This window comes from Anolis carolinensis, chromosome 2, assembly GCF_035594765.1.
Source record: "Anolis carolinensis isolate JA03-04 chromosome 2, rAnoCar3.1.pri, whole genome shotgun sequence".
Classification (NCBI taxonomy): Eukaryota; Metazoa; Chordata; class Lepidosauria; order Squamata; family Dactyloidae; genus Anolis; species Anolis carolinensis.
The window spans coordinates 174,124,792-174,147,115 of record NC_085842.1 but is presented as its reverse complement, the minus strand read 5'-3'; the positions used below and the strand labels follow the sequence as shown (position 1 = coordinate 174,147,115).

Here is a 22,324-nt window from a genome sequence, read left to right as displayed (position 1 = left end):
CTCAGAGTTTTGGTTCCCATCTACTGTTTCGATTTTAGAGTTTTTTTAATACTGGTAGCCAGATTTTGTTCATTTTCATGGTTTCCTCCTTTCTGTTGAAGTTGTCCACATGCTTGTGGATTTCAATGGCTTCTCTTGTAGTCTGACATGATAGTTGTTGGAGTGGTCCAGCATGTCTGTGTTCTCAAATAATATACTGTGTCCAGGCTGGTTCATCAAGTGCTCTGCGATGGCTGATTTCTCTGGTTGAATTAGTCTGCAGTGCCTTTCATGTTCTTTGACTCTTGTTTGGGAGCTGCGTTTGGTGGTCCCTATGTAGACTTGTCCACAGTTGCATGGTATCCGGTAGACTCCTGCAGAGGAGAGAGGATCCCTCTTGTCTTTCACTGACGGTAGCATTTGTTGGATTTTCTTTGTAGGTTGTGCTTCTTCATCAGTTTGCCTATGCGGTCAGTGGTTCCCTTGATGTATGGTAAGAACACCTTTCCTCTGGGTGGATCTTTGTCTTGACTCTCATGGCTTGTTCTTGGCCTTGCAGCTCTTCTGATGTCCATGGTGGAGTATCCATTGGCATGTAAAGCCCAGTTTAGGTGGTTTAGTTCACCTTGGAGGAGGTGAGGTTCGCAGATTCTTTGTGCACGGTCTGTCAGGGCTTTGATTGTGCTTCTTTTTTTTTACTTGGGTGATGGTTGGAGTTTTTATGAAGGTCTCTATCTGTGTGTGTAGGTTTTCTGTAAACTGTGTGGCCCAATTGTTGATTGGGTTTGCGGATAACCAGAACATCTAGAAATGGCAGTTTTCCTTCCTTTTCTTTTTCCATGGTGAATTGGATGTTTGGGTGGATGCTGTTAAGGTGGTCCAGGAACTTCCTGAGTTCTTCCTCTCCATGGCTGCAAATTGTGAAGGTGTCATCTACGTATCTGAACCAAACAGTTGGCTTTTTGGTGCTGTTTCTAGGGCTTGTTTGTCAAAGTATTCCATATAGAAATTTGCTACTACTGGGCTGAGAGGGCTCCCCATGGCCACTCCATCTTTCTGTTCATAGAATCCATTGTCCCACTGAAAGTAGCTACCCTGTTTCCCTGAAAATAAGACATCCCCGAAAAATAAGACCTAGTAGAAGTTTTGCTGAATTGGTAAATATAAGGCCTCCCCCGAAAGTAAGACCTAGCAAAGTTTTTGATTGGAAGCATGCCCAGCGCCTGCCAAACAGAACACCAGAGCATGCAGGAATTGGTAAATGTACATACCAGTTGTACATGGAAATAATGGTAGTAATAAGAAATTCTTGATAGGATTCACAGTTTGTCTGGTTATGCTGGTTTGTGATGACAACTACTGTACAGTATATAATAAATGTTCATTTTTTTGTTCAACAATAAATGTGAATTCTTCTTCATAGAAAAATAAGTCATCCCCTGAAAATAAGACCTAGCACATCTTTGGGAGCAAAAATTAATATAAGACACTGTCTTATTTTCGGGGAAACACGGTAGTGGTGAGGCAATGGTGAAACAGGGCTGTGATGTCTTCTGGGAAGTTTTGTTTGATTAGTGTGAGGGTGTCAGCTACCGGGACCTTGGTAAATAGGGACACCACATCGAAGCTGATCAGGATGTCCTTGGTGCAAGGCTGTTTTTTTCTCTGCTTTCCAATTTGACAGTGAGCTGGTCTTCAGCAAATTTGATTAGGTTTTAATTAGAAGCATCCAGTTTTTAGTAGCAAGAATTAGTGAGAATTATATTGATTTAATTTAGGACATGGGGACTGAATTATTCAAATGCGCAGTGAAAAAAACAAGTTTTTAACTGCTTTTTTAAAGATGCAAGGATGGGAGCCTGCCTGACCTCCCTAGGGAGGGAGTTCCTAGGTTTTGTTTGCACTCAGAGGTAACTTTGTTGTTGCTGTTTCATGACTTCCGAGTAATTTCCAATCTATGGCGACACTTACCACCTTATGACATTGCAAAATTTCCCAGTCGTAGGTCATTTCAGCCTCTTTTCAAGCATGGAGAGGCTGAGCTCATCACATGAGTTAAACTACTTCTGGCCGTCATGCTTAGCCCTCCATGGTTGAAAAGAGGCAAAAGTATCCTGAAAGGAGGGAACTCTGGCAATCAAGCCTCATCACATTTGGGAAATTTCCCCTCATAGGACACTTCAGCCTCTTTTCAAGCATGGAGAGGCATGGCGCTCATCACATGTTCCTGAGTTGAAACGAAGCAGAAATGGCCTGAAAGGAGGGAACCCTGAACATGGGCCAACAATCGTGCTCAGAGCTCCTACCTCTTATTACAATTTACTCCCATCTTTACAGCTGAAAAACAGGTGGGATGGGAACCATCAAGAGTTTCCCGTCCTGTTTCATTGCTCAACCATCAGCAGTCTGTTGTATCCTATGGGCTTTGATGCAGGAGCCCACTAGAAAGCAATAGTTTTAACCTGGACCACTGTCTCTTGTACCATATGGGATTTGGGGCACAACAATAGGATCCCATGGAAAGAAATGGTTTTAACCTGGACCACTGCCTCTTGTATCCTATGCGGTTTGTGCAGAACAATAGAATCCCCTGGAAAGCAATTGCTTTAAACTGGTGTCAGTCACCTTTAATGTAAGGGGTTCTGGGCAGAGCAAGGGATATCTTGGTTTTCAGATACTGTTGTTTTTCCTGATTTAAAAAAAGTGATACTGACCTTGTGATGAATGTAAGATGAATGTATTGCTAGCTCTTGAGTTTCTATGTGTGAGTCTGATGGGGAGACAGAACTCCAAAGGGGATGATTCTCTCCCTTAAAGGGACAGTCACCCATGCTTTCCCCTCTCAATGTGATGAGGTGGTAAGGTAAACTTATCACAGGATTTTCTTGACAAGATTTGTTCAGAAAGGATTTGCTATTGCCTTCCTCTGAGGCTGAGAGAGTGTGACTTGCCCAAGGCTTTTGAGTGGTTTTCATGGCTGAGCAAGTATTCAAACTCTGTTCTCAAGTCACTACTCCTCAGAGGTCCACAACAGATCAGATTTTTTAAAAAAAAAAAACACAACAATCATGTGTAGCATAGTTTATTTGCTCAATCCATTTTATAGCATTATTGTGCATGCTTCCCTTTCAGTGAATCTGTTGTCTTCAAAATGTGGTCTGAATCTCTCTTTGCATCCTAACTGTAATTCTTTGATTTGTTGCTTCCTTCCACCCCTGAGTATCCAATGCAATTAATAATAAAACCAAGTAAAACAAGGGCTGTTAAAACAAACCATATTTTTTAAAACCGGAGATGCTGAATGAACAATAAAAACCACATCCATAAGGAAGAAAATGTTCTCTGAAACTTGCCTCAAATCAAACCTCTGGATTACTGCATGTACACGGTGTATTTGTTCAGAATATTGAATGAACAAATTGGCTTTCTACTGCAGTTCTAATTTTACATACATTCTAACATTTCACAGTTGGAAACCAGTCACATGATCAAGCAATAGCAAAGTGTCGTCAAGATGGCAAAGATTATCAGTGAAGAAGAACAAATAAGCTAGGAGATATTACAGCATTTTGCTTTTGCCTGAGCTAACTGGGAAGGACAAGATTCAGAGTCCTCCTTTTATCCCTGCTTAGTGAATGCAAACTGCTTTTGCATTTTGTACTCAACCGAGATACAAAGGGCGGAAATGAGAAATAAGGACCTTTAAGTGGGAAGACAAGCAGATTAATCGGAATGTCCCGGCCAAACCAGGATACCCATAGATCAGTGGTTCCCAACCTTCCTAAATCCACGACCCTTTAATACAGTTCCTCATGGTGTGGTGACCCCCAACCATAAAATTAGTTTTGTTTCTACTTCATAACTGTAATTTTGCTACAGTTATGAATCTTAATGTAAATATCTGATATGCAGGATATATTTTCATTCACTGGACAAAATTTGGCACAAATACTCAATATGCCCAAATTTGAATACTGGTGAGGTTGGGGATGATTTTTTCATTTGGGAGTTGTAGTTGCTGGGATCCCATAGAAAGCAATGGTTTTAACTTGGACCACTTTCTCTTGTACCCTATGAGGTTTGGGGCAGAATAATAGAATCCCATGGAAAGAAATGGTTTTAACCTGGACCACTGTCTCTTGTATCCACCAACGACGGAAATGAACCAGTCTTGGTACACAGAATTCCCATGATCAACAAAAAATATTGGAAGGATTTGGTGGGCATTGACCTTGAGTTTTGGAGTTGTAGTTTACCAACATCCAGAGAGCACTGTGGACTCAAACAATGATGGATCTGGACCAAACTTGGCACAAATACTCATTATGCCCAAATGTGAACACTGGTGGAGTTTGGGGAAAATAGACCTTGACATTTGGGAGTTGTAGTTGCTTGGATTTATAGTTCACCTACAATCAAAGAGCCCCTTGAACCCCATTAATGATAGAATTGGGCCAAACTTTCCACATAGAACCCGCATGACCAACATAAAATACAGGAGAGATTTGGGAGGAATTGACAGTGATTTAGGAGAGATGTAGTTCAACTACCTCCAGAGAGCACTGTGAATTAATATTTGTATTCTGATGGTCTTTGGTGACCCCTCTGACACCCCCTCGTGACCCCCCATGAGTCTTGACCCCCAGGTTGAGAAACACTGCCATAGAGTATGATATTAAAAGAAAAATGGCACAGGAAAACTGACTTGTACACTCCTCCAGATGCCCTACCTCACAGCTTGCAAATCTAACAGGGTACAAGCTTGTGGTTGTATGTGAAAGAGAAAAAGCGAAGAAAAAGAGAGAAAAGATATGAATACTGTATGACTTTTCAATAGTTGGACTAGATGGCCTTTAAGTGCCTTCTGATGCTTTCATTCTGTGAGTAAACACCATGGCACCCATTTCCTTAGGTCATGCCTTTGCCTTGAGAAGACTCCAGCTATTGGCCTCTTGCATCTTTTTTTGCTTCCTCTCCCTTGTTGTCTCTAGTTTTCATTCCATTTGTGACCCCTAAGACCAGGTCAGTTTCCAAGAAAAATACGATAGTTAGCTCTGGGGTGGTCTTTTATGACACAAAAAGGCAATTGTCTCCATGTTACTTGTGGACTGCACTACAGTAATTGGAATATATTCCTTTTAATTATTCTGTTGTGTTAACTTTGCCTACCATCGACCATACACGATGCACACATGTATTGTCAGGAAATTCATACCCACTTTCACCCCACCATTGCGTCTTCAGTCTTTATCACTGTCTGGATCTACACTGCCATATAATGCCGTTTGTAACTACATTATATGGCAGTGTTGTTTCTGTCATCCCTCCCATTTTCACATGCAATATTCCCAAAGTTTGGAAAGTTACTCTTTCAAACTAATTCGTTCCCATAATAGTAGTGCTCACGCCCTAAGTCCCTTTGGGGAGAAAGGGCAGGTAATAAATACATTTTTATTATTAATTTTTATCATTATTGTTTTAAAATAATTAATGATTATGAAGACACAAAAACTGAAAAGTAATTGGCTGTATTATTTGTTGTGTTTCCATTATTCAAAACATGCTTTGCACTGATAAGAGAATGGTATGAAACTTTTCTTCATGTCCAAATGCCTACTGGTGTCCACATGCCTACAATTTGGAGTCATTATTATCTGCAGTTTTGCATTTCCACGGTAGGTCCAGGAATGTGTTTCCCGTGAATATGGGGGTCAGACTATTATTAGAAAACATTCTTAGCCAATAGAGTTAGTTTCTATTCATTACGTGCTTTTTTAGGATCTACCTTTGACTTCATAACTTTGGAAACAGTGACTTTATTATGACCTCATTGCCTCCCAAAGTAACATGTTACAGACAGATGTTTTTCTTTTACCTTGTTAATGAATTTCTGAGCTCTAGACCTACTTGGCTGACACTATACATAGAACCACTCCTTGGCTTTTTTGCCAACCAACTTTGTGGAAAAGACAAACCCTCAGATGAGCCCTTTTCTTGCTTTAGGGCTTAGTGAATACTGTAGAGTGGTTTAAGCACTGAACTATGGCTCTGGAGTCCAGGGTCCAAATCCCTGCTTGTTCATGGAGAATTATTGGAGAAGTCACACTCTCTCAGCCTCAGAGCTAGTTGTCAGTAGATGCCTCAGAGGGTGTTGGAGTTGCCTTCTCTGTGATTTTTAAACAGATACTGGATGGCTCTTTGTCAAAAGCACTTTGATTGTATGTTCCTGTATGCCAAAAGGAGGTTGGACTAGGTGGCCCTTGTGGTCTTTTCCAACTATAGGATTCTATGATTCTTAATCTTAAAACCCTGTGATAATGTTGTCTTAGGTCCCATCTATACTGCCAAATTGAACTGCATTATATGGTAAACTGGCTGGGATTTCTAGGAGTTGTAGGCCAAAAATATCTGGGGACCCCAGGTTGAGAACCACTAGCTAATGCAGACTGAACCACATTGAACTGGATTATATAATCCAGTCCAGCCTGCATTATAATAGCAGTGTAGACGGGACCTTAACGTCACATAAGTCAGAAGCAATTTGAGACTGGCTTGTCCTCATTGGAGAGCTTGCTGCCATCATTAAGGGTTTTTTTCCTGTGTCGGGAGTGACTTGAGAAACTACAAGTCATTTCTAGTGTGAGAGAATGGCCGTCTGCAAGGATGTTGCCCAGGGTACACCGGGATGTTTTTGATGTTTTTACCATCCTTGTGGGAGGTTTCTCTCATGTCCCGGCATGGAGCTGGAGCTGATAGAGGGAGCTCATCCGCGCTCTCCCCAGGTTGGATTCGAACCGGCAACCTTCAGGTCAGCAACTCAACCTTCAGGTCAGCAGTCCTGCCAGCACAAGGGTTTATTTATTTATTTATTTATTACATTTATATCCCGCCCTTCTCACCCGAAAGGGACTCAGAGCAGCTTACAAATTATATGTACATACAATATATTATATTATTAGCATAGCACAATATTAGCATTATATTTAACCCTCCGTGCCACTGGGGGTCCTAATGTTATGGGTGAGGCTTCATATTCTGAGTTTCAAGTATCCACAGGATTCATATCTGCAATTTCATTTGTCCACTGTGAGAAAATATGACTTTCTAAGTTCTCCAGTAAAATTCTATGGTATTATTGGGCCAGAAGTCTTTTATTTCTAGGGTCTGTTATTATTTGCTATTATAGAATCATAGAATCATAGAATAGTAGAGTTGGAAGAGACCTCAAGGGCCATCTAGTCCAACCCCCCGCTAAGAAGCAGGAAATTGCATTCAAAGCACCCCCGACAGATGGCCATCCAGCCTCTGCTTAAAAGCCTCCAAAGAAGGAGCCTCCACCACGGCCCGGGGGAGAGAGTTCCACTGCCGAACAGCCCTCACAGTGAGGAAGTTCTTCCTGATGTTCAGGTGGAATCTCCTTTCCTGTAGTTTGAAGCCATTGTTCCGTGTCCTAGTCTGCAGGGCAGCAGAAAATAAGCTTGCTCCCTCCTCCCTATGACTTCCCCTCACATATTTGTACATGGCTATCATGTCTCCTCTCAGCCTTCTCTTCTGCAGGCTAAACATGCCCAGCTCTTTTAGCCTCTCCTCATAGGGCTTGTTCTCCAGACCCTTAATCATTTTAGTTGCCCTCCCCTGGACGCTTTCCAGCTTGTCAGCATCTCCCTTCATCTGCAGTGCCCAAAACTGGACACAGTATTCCAGGTGTGGTCTGACCAAGGCAGAATAGAGGGGGAGCATAACTTCCCTGGATCTAGACGCTATTCCCCTATTGATGCAGGCCAGAATCCCATTGGCTTTTTTAGCAGCCGCATCACATTGTAGGCTCATGTTTAACTTGTTGTCCACGAGGACTCCAAGATCTTTTTCGCACACACTGCTGTCAAGCCAGGCGTCCCCCATTCTGTATCTTTGATTTCCATATTTTCTGCCGAAGTGAAGTATCTTGCATTTGTCCCTGTTGAACTTCATTTTGTTAGTTTCGGCCCATCTCTCTAGTCTGTCAAGATCGTTTTGAATTCTGCTCCTGTCTTCTGGAGTGTTAGCTATCCCTCCGAGTTTGGTGTCATCTGCAAACTTGATGATCGTGCCTTCTAACCCTTCGTCTAAGTCGTTAATAAAGATGTTGAACAGAACCGGGCCCAGGACGGAGCCCTGCGGCACTCCACTTGTCACTTCTTTCCATGATGAAGACGACGCATTGGTGAGCACCCTTTGGGTTCGTTCGCTTAGCCAATTACAGATCCACCTAACCGTAGTTTTGTCTAGCCCACATTTTACTAGTTTGTTTGCCAGAAGGTCGTGGGGGACTTTGTCGAAGGCCTTACTGAAATCTAGATATGCTACATCCACGGCATTCCCTGTATCGACCCAACTCGTAACTCTATCGAAAAAAGAGATCAGATTAGTCTGGCATGACTTGTTTTTGGTAAATCCGTGTTGACTATTAGCAATGACCGCATTTGTTTCTAAGTGTTTGCAGACCACTTCCTTAATGATCTTTTCCAGAATCTTGCCTGGTATTGATGTGAGGCTGACCGGACGGTAATTGTTTGGGTCGTTCTTTTTTCCCTTCTTGAAGATAGGGACCACATTCGCCCTCCTCCAATCTGTTGGGACTTCTCCTGTTCTCCAAGAACTCTCGAAGATGATTGCCAGTGGTTCTGAAATAACTTCCGCTAGTTCCTTCAATACTCTTGGATGTAGCTGATCTGGCCCTGGCGACTTGAATTCGTTTAGAGCGGCCAGGTGTTCCTGGACAACTTGTTTCCCTATTTGGGGTTGGGTTTCCCCCAATCCTTCGTCCATTCCATGTTGCTGAGGTTGAAGATGGCTTTCTTTTTGTGAGAAGACCGAGGCAAAGAAGGCATTAAGCAGTTCTGCCTTTTCCCTATCCCCTGTCACCATCACCCCATCTACTCCTTGCAGTGGCCCTATCGCCTCCTTTTTCTTCCTTTTTCTACCAACGTAAGCAAAAAAACCTTTTTTGTTGTTTTTTATGTCCCTGGCAAGCCTGAGCTCATTTTGCGCTTTAGCCTTGCGAACCTTTTCCCTACAGGAGTTGGCTATACGTTTGAATTCTTCTTTGGTGATTTCTCCCCTTTTCCACTTCTTGTGCATGTCACTTTTGAGCTTTAGCTCAGTTAGAAGTTCTTTGGACATCCATTCTGGCTTCTTTGCACTTGTCTTATTTTTCTTCTTTGTTGGCACTGTTTGCATTTGCGCCTTGAGTATTTCACTTTTGAAAAACTCCCATCCATCCTTAACTCCCTTGTTTTTTAATATCGGCGTCCATGGAATGCCGCTCAGTAATTCCTTCATTTTTTGGAAGTCAGCTCTCTTAAAGTCCAGAATGCGTGTTTGACTTGTCTTAGTTTCAGCATTCCTTTGTATTGCAAACTGCAGGAGCACATGGTCACTTGCCCCTAAGGATCCAACCACTTCAACTGTATTGATCAGGTCTTCCACATTTGTTAAGATTAGATCAAGAGTTGCTGATCCCCTTGTTGCCTCTTCTACCTTCTGGACCATAAAATTATCTGCAAGGCAAGTGAGGAATTTGTTGGACTTTGTACTCTTGGCTGAGTTTGTTTTCCAGCAGATATCGGGATAATTGAAATCGCCCATGACTACTATATCTCTTCTTTGTGCCTGTTTGGTCAGCTGTTGACAGAAGGCTTCATCAAGTCCTTCATCCTGACTCGGAGGTCTGTAGTAGACACCCACGACAAGATCTTTTTGAGTCCCGGTTCCCTTGATTCTTATCCAGATGCTTTCAAGCTGGTTTCCCGGATTACAGTCTTGCATTTCTTCTGCAACGTAACTGTTTTTGACATATAAAGCTACTCCCCCTCCTCTCCCCTTTGTTCTATTTATGTGAAAGAGGTTATAGCCCTCAATGGTTAAATTCCAGTGATGGGAGTCATCCCACCAGGTTTCAGTGATGCCTATGACATCGTATGTGTGGTGCTGTGCTAGGAGTTGGAGTTCGTCTTGCTTATTTCCCATGCTCTGAGCATTAGTGTAAAGACATGTAAGCCCCTGTGACCTCCCCTCGAACTGTTTATTTGGGATTATTGTGCTCTCTGTACTTGGTCCTTGCTGTGTTTGTGCAGCCCTCCGTTTAGCCTTACGGCGGTTCCCTGTGGTCGTGGGTAATATAGTGTTCGCCAGGCTGTTGTTCCCCTCCCCCAGTGGATTTAGTTTAAAGTGCGCCTGATGAGGTTTGTGAGTCTGTGTGCAAAAAGATGTTTTCCTACTTGTGTGAGATGCACCCCATCGCTTGCCAGTAGTCCATCCTCTTGGAAGAGTAGACCATGGTCAAGGAAGCCAAAATGCTCCTCTTGACACCATTTTCTGAGCCAGTTATTGACCTGTACTATTTTTCCGGCCCTTGTAGAGCCATGTCCTACAACGGGGAGGAGGGATGAAAAGATCACATGTACATTATACAGTTTTAGCTTTGTTCCCAGAGCTCGAAAATCATTTGTGATCTTTTGAAAAGTATGCCTAGCGGTGTCATTGGTACCTACATGAATCAACATAAGGTGGGGAGGGTGATGGGGCTTTAGGAGCCTGCTGAGCCTCTGAGTGATATGGTGTATTTTTGCCCCCGGGAGGCAGCATGTTTCTCGAGCCATCCCATCCGGTCTGGAAATGATGGCTTCCGTTCCTCTAAGGAGGGAGTCACCTACTACCAAGACCTGTTTCCTTTGAGGATTGACAGGGTCCCTTTTGTGCAAGACAGTGTGTATGTCCCCTGAAGAGTGTTCCTGTTGAAGTGAATCATGTAGGTGTAAAGTGTTGTCCTCCTCCTCAACATCCCCAGTGCATTCATCAATGACAATCCATTGAGATACATCCGAGAGCCCATTACTCTCCCAAGGATGTTCCTGTTGCTCCTGGTCTATGATTGGGGATGGAGCATTTGCATGATTACATAAGTGTGACTGTGGTGATGCACTGTCCCTGTCAGGGCTATCCCCTGCGCATTGATCCAGGATGGTCCACTGAGTGGTATCTAAGAAACTGTGGTCCTCCACAAGATGTGTTTCCTGATTGTATGTTAATGATGTAAGAATTTCAAATTAATTCTAGGGTTTGCTATGATTCGTGGCTTCTCTTATCCAACCAACATCCTTAAATGTACCGGACTATACAGAGTTAGATGATTTTAGGTGAATAAGGTAAAGGTAAAGGTTTCCCCTGACGTTAAGTCCAGTCATGTCTAATTCTGAGGGTTGGTGCTCATCTCCATTTCTATGCTGAAAAGCCGGCGTTGTCCATAGACACCTCCAAGGTCATGTGGCCGGCATGACTGCATGGAGTGCCGTTAGGTGAGCATTACTATTATTATTATTATTATTTTCATATCACAAAATCACAAGTCGAACACTTCGCAAGTGTCTAGGACTGTGTGATGTATTTTCGGATGATGCGTGCAGATCCCAGGAGGGTGGCCTTCTGCAGTTGGCAGATCGTAATTTTGTCAATGTCTATTGTTTCCAAATGCCGGCTGAGATCTTTTGGCACAGCACCCAATGTGCCCAACCACCTGCACTGGTTTCTGCCAGAGTCTTTGAAGTTCAATCTTGAGGTCCTGATAGCGGCTGAGTTTTTCCTGTTGTTTTTCATCAATTGATGTCACCTGGGATGGCGACATCAATGATCCAAACCTTTTTCTTTTCCACAACTGTGATGTCTGGTGTGTTGTGTTCCAGAACTTTGTCAGTCTGGATTCGGAAGTCCCACAGTATCTTTGCGTGCTCATTTTCCAATACTTTTGCAGGTTTGTGATCCCACCAGTTCTTTGCTGCTGGGAAGTGGTACTTGAGGCATAAGTTCCAGTGAATCATTTGGGCCACATAGTTGTGCCTCTGTTTGTAGTCTGTCTGTGCGATTTTCTTACAGCAGCTGAGAAGATGATCAATGGTTTCGTTGGTTTCCTTGCACAGTCTGCATTATTATTATTATTATTATTATTATTATTATTATTAGAATAATAATAATAATAATAATATTCTCTGCCTTGTTCTTGCTAGCATACCCTTTTCCTCCCTTCAAAGCATACATTTCGGATTCTTGGAAATGAAATACTGTAATCAAAAAGCGGAATAGAGAAGCACAGGTTATCTTCGTCATGTCCACAATGTATTTGGCCTATTTCTCTGGTGTCAACCTTCAACTTCTGTGGATGATCACAGTGTAAATATATCCATCTGTATGACGGGGAGGCTGGGTAGCCAGGAGAAAGCCATCTCAAGTGGTACACAATAGCGGGCACTCATTGCGTAGCCGGGTGATTGAGTCAGTGAGTAAACATATTGTTCTGGGAGAGCCCAGAGGGAGGGCGGTCAATGCTGCAATTCTTCCTAGTCCCTGGTTACGAAAGAGACACTGCCCGCCGGTCGGTTCCCTGCTTTGGTTAGCTTCCTTGCCTGCTGGCAAAGACCATGACCACAGGACCAGCCCAACAGCCAAGTCGATGATCTTTTCCCCCGCCTTTTGCAGATCTCAGGATGCTGGTAAGATATGCTTGGCATCTGCACCTGCCTTTTGCTAGGCAACGTGCTTGGGCTCTGATTTATGGCTGTATTTTCTTATTTCTCCTGCTCTGATAAGATTTCTTATATGGCACTTGCTACACCTTGGGGTGCATCTTTTGCACATATGTCTCAAAAGGCCATGAGAAACTATTAATATCCTAACCTTTCTACTTTCCATGTTGCATTGGGTGTTGTTGTGTGCCTTCAAGTCATTTCCAAGTTATAACAATCCTATCATGCAGCTTTCTGGGCAAGATTTGTTCAGAGGTGGTTTGCCTTTGCCTTCATTTGAGGTTAAGAGAGAGTATGACTTGCCCACTGAGTGATGAGCAGGGATTTGAATAATCTCCTACTGAATTGTAGTCCAGTGCTTGTTCTCCCACAAGTGAAAACTGAGCAGTACTTAATGTCTGTATATAGAGGAAGAGTAACTTTTGCTCTTCTACTATGTCTATTATGCCAACCCCTTGCTATCCATGCTGGCTGGGGCTTCTGGAAATTGAAGTACATAATATCGGAAGTGTCACCCCCCATGCTTTGCATGGACTGTTTAACTTTGAAACCATTATTTAATTTATGTACAGTAGAGTCTCACTTATCCAAGCTTATCCAACGGGCCGGCAGAACCTTGGATAAGCAAATATCTTGGATAATAAGGAGGGATTAAGGAAAAGCCTATTAAACATCAAATTAGGTTATGATTTTACAAATTAAGCACCAAAACATCATGTTATACAACAGATTTGACAGAAAAGGTAGTTCGATACGCAGTAATGTTATGTTGTAATTACTGTATTTACAAATTTTGCACCAAAATATCACGATATATTGAAAACATTGACTACAAAAATGCATTGGATAATCCAGAACCTTGGATAAGTGAATCTTGGATAAGTGAGACTCTACTGTACCTGCACTGGATTTCTCCAAAAACAACCATACTTACAGTATGTTCTTTACTACATGCAAGAGCACAAAGTTTAAAACACATTAACTAACTTTGTACATATTAGGTTGCTGTGAGTTTCCCAGGCTGTATGGCTATGTTCCAGAAGCATTCTTTCCTGATGTTTCACCCACATCTATGGCAGGCATTCTCGGAAGTTGTGAAGTATACCTAACAACCTTTGAGAATGCCTTCCATAGATGTGGGTGAAACATTAGGAGATAATGCTTCTGGAACATGGTCATACAGCCCGGGAAACTCACAGCAACCCAGTGATGCCAGCCATGAAATCCTTCGACAACACTTTGTACATATTGTCTAAATAGGGGCACTATGCATGCCCAGGTTGGGGGCATGTGGGGTGGGGAATGATGTAGAGAAGCTTTCAAAACAGAGGTGGAGCAACTCCTGATGAGAACATCTGGAGCACATGTGTCAAAATCAAGATCCACAGATCAAATCTGGCCCACCATGTCATTTTATGTGGCCCTCTAGATGCTGGACTACAACTCCTGAATTTCTCATAGATAGCATGACTAAGGCTGATGGGATCTATGACATGGTAACATCTACGTATAACACTGCAATTTGTGCTGTTTAGTCAGGATAGTGGGATTTGAATTTAGATAAAAGCCTTGTGGATATGATGTCTAGCTTTAAAATATCATTCAATAACATCTGGAGATTGGGTAGATTGATCTAGATTGGTTAAAAATTAAAGAGCACTGACAACTATGTAAAACAACTATAATTGGCTCTCTGTATCCATGGATTCTCTGTCCATGTATTCAACAGTTCTTTGAGGGCAAACATAATTGATCTGGCCCTCAATGAAAATGAGTTTGACACCCCAGATGGGTTGTGTGAGTCATTCCATGATATGTATGGCACAGAATATTTTAATGTCTGTATGGATGGAGTTACATTTGTGTAGTAGAAATATATCTGTGTGGTACAGACAAGCCCACATTATACCTTGATAGGAAGTGAAAATAAAATTGATCAGAGAAGAAGAGAAGGAGAAGGGAGTATGCTATACTAGTAGATTTAGCCTATAACCCAAAATACTCAGAATCAAATAATCTTTCAGCCATGATACGTTTAGTGGATTGGTCACAATTCCTTAGGCTAATCTTCAGAGTTGCTGGGGCGGTTAAATAATAGTGGTGGTGAAAGAGATATCAATGAAGCTCTGAATTCAGCTCATGTTTCCATGAAACCCACCTCCAATTCTGAAAACTCAGTTTTTCCCATCTGTACAATCTTAAAGGGGCAGATAACTTTGTATAATGTATGTTAATCCAGATGGACTGCAACTCCTATCAGCTACTGGTGAGGGGAGTTCAACCACATCTACATATACAGTAGAGTCTCACTTATCCAACATTCTGGATTATCCAACACATTTTTGTAGTCAATGTTTCCAAAACATTGGGATATTTTGGTGCTAAATTCGTAAATACAGTAATTACTACATAGCATTACTGTGTATTGAACTGCTTTTTCTGTCAAATTTGTTGTATAACATGATGTTTTGGTCCTTAATTTGTAAAATCATAACCTAATTTGATGTTTAATAGGCTTTTCCTTAATCCCTCCTTATTATCCAACATATTCACTTATCCAACGTTCTGCCGGCCCGTTTATGTTGGATAAGTGAGACTCTACTGTATTCCAACTCTGGTATAGAATCCAATCTCCAATCCCCCAATCCTATGGCTAAAGGAAGAATCTCTGGGCAAGAGTGCTGCCTTGGAAATATTTATACAGTAGAATCTCACTAATCCAAGCCTCGCTTATCCAAGCCTCTGGATTATCCAAGCCATTTTTGTAGTCAATGTTTTCAATATATCGTGATATTTTGGTGCTAAACTCATAAATACAGTAATTACAACATAACATTACTGTGTATTGAACTGCTTCTTCTGTCAAATTTGTTGTGTAATATGATGTTCTGGTGCTTAATTTGTAAAATAATAACCTAATTTGATGTTTAATAGTGTTTTCCTTAATCCATCCTTATTATCCAAGATATTCACTTATCCAAGCTTCTGCCAGCCCGTTTAGCTTGGATAAGTGGGACTCTACTGTAATAGTGGTTCTCAACCTGGGGTCCCCAGATGTTTTTGGCCTCCATCTCCTAGAAATCCTAACAGTTGGTAAACTGGCTGGGATTTCTGGGAGTTATAGGCCAAAAATATCTGGGGATCCCAGGTTTAGAACGACTGGTCTATAACTAGATTCCTGATTTGTTGTTGTTCTTTTTTGAAAAAAACATTAATGGCATACTCTGTGCAATTGTGGTTGATAATTCACATCATACTGAATGACATCACCAAGAACTGCCTCTTATCCAATCATCCTTTTTTGTTGCAGGATCTGCCCATGCAACAAGGTCATACCTAGGCTGTAAAATCTCAGGTCCTAGGAAAGGCCTCACCTTACAATTCAGCCTAGCGCAGTGGTTCTGAACCTCTGGGTCCCCAGGTGTTTTGGCCTACAACTCCCAGAAATCCCAGCCAGTTTACCGGCTGTTAGGATTTCTGGGAGTTGAAGGCCAAAACATCTGGGGACCCACAGATTGACAACCATTGACCTAGAGCATAGAGGGGAAGATTCAGTCCTGCACATGGAGACTCCATGTGCCCCTGGTTACTTTCTCCCTTGTGACCCAACATGCCAGGAATGAGATCTTCCAGCCACTGTTCATCCTGTGTGTGTGTAATAGCGGAGACTTTTATCAGAGTGCCCCAGGCCAGCAGGACAGAGGAAATGAGCTGCATACAGGGAGAACAGTGACATAGCTCTTCTCGTCTCCATGCAGTGGGAACACAAGGTGAAAGAACCCTTGGCTGCTTCTTTCAGGTGAGTTACAGAATTCCTTGGGGAAGAGGATAAACATGTTGTGGAAAGGGGTGAAAGAACCATTTCTCTCTATTGGGATTGGTTCTACTGTTAGCCCAGGAACCCAGCTTTTAGATTCACACAAAATTATTATTATTGACACAACGACATAGTCTGACACAGCAAACAAGATAGATATGCTGGATTTCGTATCACAAAATCACAAGTCGAACACTTCCCAAGCGTTTAGGACTGTGTGATGTATTTTTGGATGATGCGCGCAGATCCCAGTCGGGTGGCCTTTTGCAGTTGGCAGATCGTAATTTTGTCAATGTCTGTTGTTTCCAAATGCCAGCTGAGATCTTTTGGCACGGCACCCAGTGTGTCCATCATCACTAGGACCACCTGCACTGGTTTCTGCCAGAGTCTTTGAAGTTCAATCTTGAGGTCCTGATAGCGGCTGAGTTTTTCCTGTTGTTTTTCGTCAATGCGACTGTCACCTGGGATGGCAACATCAATGATCCAAACCTTTTTCTTTTCCACAACTGTGATGTCTGGTGTGTTGTGTTCCAGAACTTTGTTAATCTGGATTCAGAAGTCCCACAGTATCTTTGCGTGCTCATTATTATTATTATTATTATTATTATTATTATTATTATTATTATTATTATTATCTGCATTTCTATACCGCTTTTCTCATCCCTGGGGGCACTCAAAGCGGTTTACAACATAATTAATGGCAAAATTCAATGCCTTACATATATATAACAAATATATCACACATCTAAATCAAAAACATACAACTGTAGATTAAAACCATTAAAACTAAATGGCAGAATGAGTCTTATTTGCTTAGTTTCCAATATACCTCAAAACCTCTGAGGATGCCTCAGACAATGCTTCTGGAACATGGCCATACAGCTCGGAAAACTCACAGCAACCTAGTCTTATTTGTGTTGTTATTGTTGCCCTAGAAATGGAAAAGAGAAACCTAGCTAGCTTTTAAAGAGATGGAGCTTTGGTGATGGGGGGAGTGGCATTTGCTAAGGTGGTGGAGTTCTTGGGTTTATGTCCCTTCTTGGATATGGGAACCCTAGGTAAATCACACTACCTCAGCTTTAGGAAAAAAGCAGCAGTAAACCCCCTTTTGACAGAACCAGCTTGATATAGCATTGAACTGAAAGACCAAGGAATCCCCACAGCGCAATGGAAACCCACTCGGTGATTTTTGGGCAAGCCACACTGTCTCAGCCTCAGAAGAAGGCAATGGCAAACCCCCTTGCCAAGGTTTGCTTTAGATCTGGAAATGACTTGAAGACATCCAACAAAATCATGCTTACTAAAATGGATGAGAGTGCTTAGGTAACTGTCAATGTTGGTGTTTTGCAGTGTTCACAAGAAACTATATAGCAACTTGTTGCATCACACTGTAAGTAGCAAGAAATGTTAACAAGCTACTGCTAAGATCACAGACTAATAGGTAATAAATAACCTTGAAACTTTCTGTAAGGCAAAGAAAATGCTATCTGGCCCACCATCTTTGGATAAGGAGAAGAAAAGTGTTCAAAGGTACCAATGTTTTGTGTGTGTGTGTGTGTGTGTCAGGGGCGACTTGAGAAATTGCAAGTCACTTCAGGTGTGAGAGAATTGGCCATCTGCAAGGATGTTGCCCAGGCGGTGCCCAGATATTTTGATGTTTTACCATCCTTATGGGAGGCTTCTCTCATGTCCCCGCATGGAGCTGATAGATGGAGCTCATCTGCACTCTCCCCAGGCTGGATTCGAACCAACAACTTTCAGGTCAGCAACCCAACCTTCATGTCAGCAGTCCTGCTGGCACAAGGAAATTAACCCACTGCACCACTGGGGACAAGGTACCAACGTGAGAGCTTGTGACTATTAATTTTGACATAGACCAAATACTCCTTTGTTCAATGAGATGAATTACATGTGTTCCTCTGCTTGGAGAAAAGGAGAGAGGCAAGGGCATATCTGGAAAGCGGGCCTTCCTCATGCCCCTGAACTTCAAAAGTTCCTTCTTTCTGGGCTGCTGCCCTGCCTCCTCCCTTTCCGCCCTTCTGGCTCCTCACTTGGTCCGTGGCTCCTGCTTCTTGCCCTTTTAAGCAGATAACTTGTTTTTGCAGTAAGAAACTGAGCAACAAAGCAGGCAATTCATGGCTATTAATAGTGAGGGCTGCAACGGCTGGGCCTTGGTGTGAATGGGCCATTCAGTAGGACTTAGGTACACACGCTTTCAAACAGAGCATCTCTCAGTCTCTCCTTCCTTCCCTCGCCAGCAAAGGACTACATGTCCCAGGAAGCCTCCTTCGCTGGATTTCATTTTAGGGCAGCACATGGTTTCCTGTTCTCTCTTATGTCTCATGGGAAAAGTATACTACTGAGCACACTCTACTCCTTTCTCTATTTGCCGTTTAAGCAACCGGAATAAACATTTTTGCCTTATGATCAACGGCTTCTCCTTCTGACTTTCACATTTTGTTTTGCAACCACAAATAGACTACATGTCAACTGCCCTGGTTTGGCAGAAACAGTCCCAATTAATCAGCTGCCTTTAAAATGTCATAATTTCTTTCCTCCCCACTTTTCCCCATTGTCCTCAGCTTACTTCAGTTCAGGCAAATAGAGTTGAAGCACAAAAATTGTTTGTATCCCATTAACTAACAAGGGGACAGACAGGTGTGGGGCAGAATTTTGCCCTTCCCAGGAAATTCAGACAAAACCAAACTTCTGCCATTGTTCCTAATTTCTGTGTTCTTTCTCATTCATATGTTTTGCTGTGTTACTACTTGGCCACATGTGTTCCTGTTTTCAATGTAAATTGCTGGAGGGCATGGGTTTGTGACACATATGATCTCTAGCTTGAGGTGGGTTTCATGAGGCTAAATGTTTCTTTCCATGCCAAACAAATTTTCTGAGCAAACGCATCTAGTTTGACATTCCCTTTTCATTACATGTTCTTTGTGGTGAGTATGTGTGCATACTTGTGTCAGGGCATGGATGAGCCCTGACAATTACTATCCCCATCCCCCCAATGTTCCAAGAACTTCAAACTCATATGAAGGGTTTTCTCCACACTTGGGAAGCCCTGACCCTCAAATGCTCTATCTGAAGGTAAGCTGTAACCAAAAGTGCTGTGGATTTTGTAGACACATGAACAGAGAACAAAAGGAAGAAATGTGCTAAGAGCAAAGCACACCAAGCAAACACTTGTCAGGACCACTTTCCATGTAGAAATGTATGTCCTCACTGCAAAATACCATAGAGGTCCAGAACAGAGCTCTAAAGCAGTGGTTCTCAACCTGGAGTCCCCAGATGTTTTTGGCTCCCAGAAATCCCAGCCAGTTTACCAACTGTTAGAATTTCTGGGAGTTGAAGGCCAAAAACATCTGGGGACACCAGGTTGAGAACCACTGCTCTAAAGAACCACCGACCTTTCAATCAACAAGTTCAGCAGATCAGTGGTTTAACCTGCTGTGCCACCAAGTTAATAGTCCAGTGATGGCCAACCTATGACACGTGTGTCAGGACTGACATGCCTAGCCATTTTTGCTGACATGCTGCTGCCTGCAGATTGATTGGATGACTAATGCCTTTTGTGGCCAAATTTGGTGTGATTTGGTCCAGTGATTTTGTTGTTTACTTCATGGGAATTATGCACATTACATATATATATATATATATATATATATATACACACACACACACACACACACACACACACACACACACATATATATACACACATACAGTAGAGTCTCACTTATCCAACACTCACTTATCCAACGTTCTGGATTATCCAACGCATTTTTGTAGTCAATGTTTTCAATATATCGTGATATTTTGGTGCTAAATTCGTAAATACAGTAATTACTACATAGCATTACTGCATATTGAACTACTTTTTCTGTCAAATTTGTTGTATAACATGATGTTTTGGTGCTTAATTTGTAAAATTATAACCTAATTTGATGTTTAATAGGCTTCTCCTTAATCTCTCCTTCTTATCCAACATATTCGCTTATCCAACGTTCTGCCGGCCCGTTTATGTTGGATAAGTGAGACTCTACTGCAGGGGTCCCCAAACTAAGGCCCGGGGGCCGGATGCGGCCCTCCGAGGTCATTTACCTGGCCCCCGCCAGGTAAATGTAATACAATATAACACTAATAATAATACAATATAATAATATTGATTATATATTCTATATTACATATAATATTACTAATAATATTACAGTATAGTGGTATAGTTCAATATAGTAATATATAATGCTAATATTGTGCTATGCTAATAATATAATATATTGTATGTACATATAATTTGTAAGCCACTCTGAGTCCCCTTTGGGGTGAGAAGGGTGGGATACAAATGTAGTAAATAAATGCAGTAAATAAATAATAAATAAATTTTAGACTTAGGCTCACCCAAAGTCTAAAATGACTTGAAGGCACATAACAACAACAACAACAACAACAACAACAACAACAACAACAACCCTAATTAACTTGACTATCTTATTGGCCAGAAGCAGGACCACACCTCCCATTGAAATCCTGATAAATGTATGTTGGTTAAAATTGTTTTTATTTTTAAATATTGTATTGTTCTTTCATCGTTCTTGTTGTTGTTGTTGTTGTTGTTTTTGCACTACAAATAAGACATATGCAGTGTGCATCGGAATTTGTATTTTTTTTCAAATGATAATCCGGCCCCTCAACAGTCAGAAGGATTGTAGACTGGCCCTCGGCTTAAAAAGTTTGAGGACCCCTGCTCTACTGTATATATTCATTCTATTATTAATGTAGTATATTATTATATTATTACTATTATATTATTATTATATTATTCATTGCTCATGACTACATTGAAACTACAATAGAGAGAAATCAGCATGGAAACTGCAAGAGGTACCATAGGTTGTTGTACATGGAAATAATGGTAGTAAATAGTTTTTGATTTATTAAATACAGTTATATATTACAATTATATATTTTTGTGATTTAAAACTATATATATTGAAAAATTATGGGGTTTTTTTCTCTCAAAGTGACACACCACCTAAGTCATGCTAGGTTTTTTAGTGAATTTTGACACACCAAGTGCAAAAGGTTGCCCATCATTGTAATAGTCTCTCAGTATTTCCAAGCTCCATTTATTGTGGCTACAGGCACTGTTAGCGCTAAGGAAAACTTAGTAACTGGTTAGGATTCATGGCAAGAGAAGAACGTGATGGTTTTTTTAGGGGGTTTGCTAGGCCTTTGTTGCATTCGTGTATCCCTTTCTGAAATTGCATAGGCATCTGGCAGTCCATAATGTTGTCACCCCCCCCCCCCCCCCAATTTCATCCCCTCCATAGGATGGAGATGTGTAGGAGTGGAGGGAGAGAGGCTCAGTTGATAATATGCAGCAACATTCCTTACTCCCTCTGGTCTCTTTTTTTCCTGCATGACTGGAATGCGGCTCTGTTTCCGGCAGGACAGCTGTTCCGTTTCTGGGTAATCCAAGCTTCGTGCCCTCCAGAATCCAGAAAGGGGGTAGGGAGAGGGAGCCTGCTAGGAAAGGCTATTTTTTAAACCTATCAGCTAAAGGATTGGGATTGTCACGGAATATATTTGCTTATCAAAAGCGGCATCAAATGTTGGGAGAAAATTGTTATTTCATTTCACCCCCTTTAATATGATCCATGTTACTAATGCTATAATAGGATGAATATTGGATTAGGACTCCAAGACCATAGTTTGAAACCCTGTACAGCTATGGTACCCCAATGTGTGATTTTGGAAAAATGATATTCAAATCAGAAGAAAAGCAAACATACCAAGAAATAGGCTAACCTTAGGGTCGCAATATGTTGGAAGGCACCACCAACAACAAACTACCGTAATGCTTATATCAGGTTTGCAAAAACTGGTGTTTGGGACTCCAACTCCAAAAGCATTTTGCCAGCTTGTCTAATAGTCAGGAATTCTGGGAGCTGAAGTCCAAAACACC

General features: G+C 41.8%; 1 protein-coding gene across 6 annotated transcripts in view; it reads left to right on the top strand.

The window, feature by feature from the left end:
- tns2 (tensin 2) overlaps nt 1-22,324 on the top strand; it is a 209,745-nt gene that overhangs the window by 78,196 nt on the left and 109,225 nt on the right. The window contains exon 1 of one of the 6 annotated variants that reach the window (XM_062971128.1): nt 12,079-12,503. The exons of the other annotated variants lie outside the window; for them this stretch is intronic. Coding sequence (XP_062827198.1) covers nt 12,498-12,503 — 6 coding nt within the window. The 5' untranslated portion in view covers nt 12,079-12,497. Of the gene's footprint in view, nt 1-12,078; nt 12,504-22,324 lie in introns of those variants that run through there. 6 annotated transcript variants of the gene reach the window in all.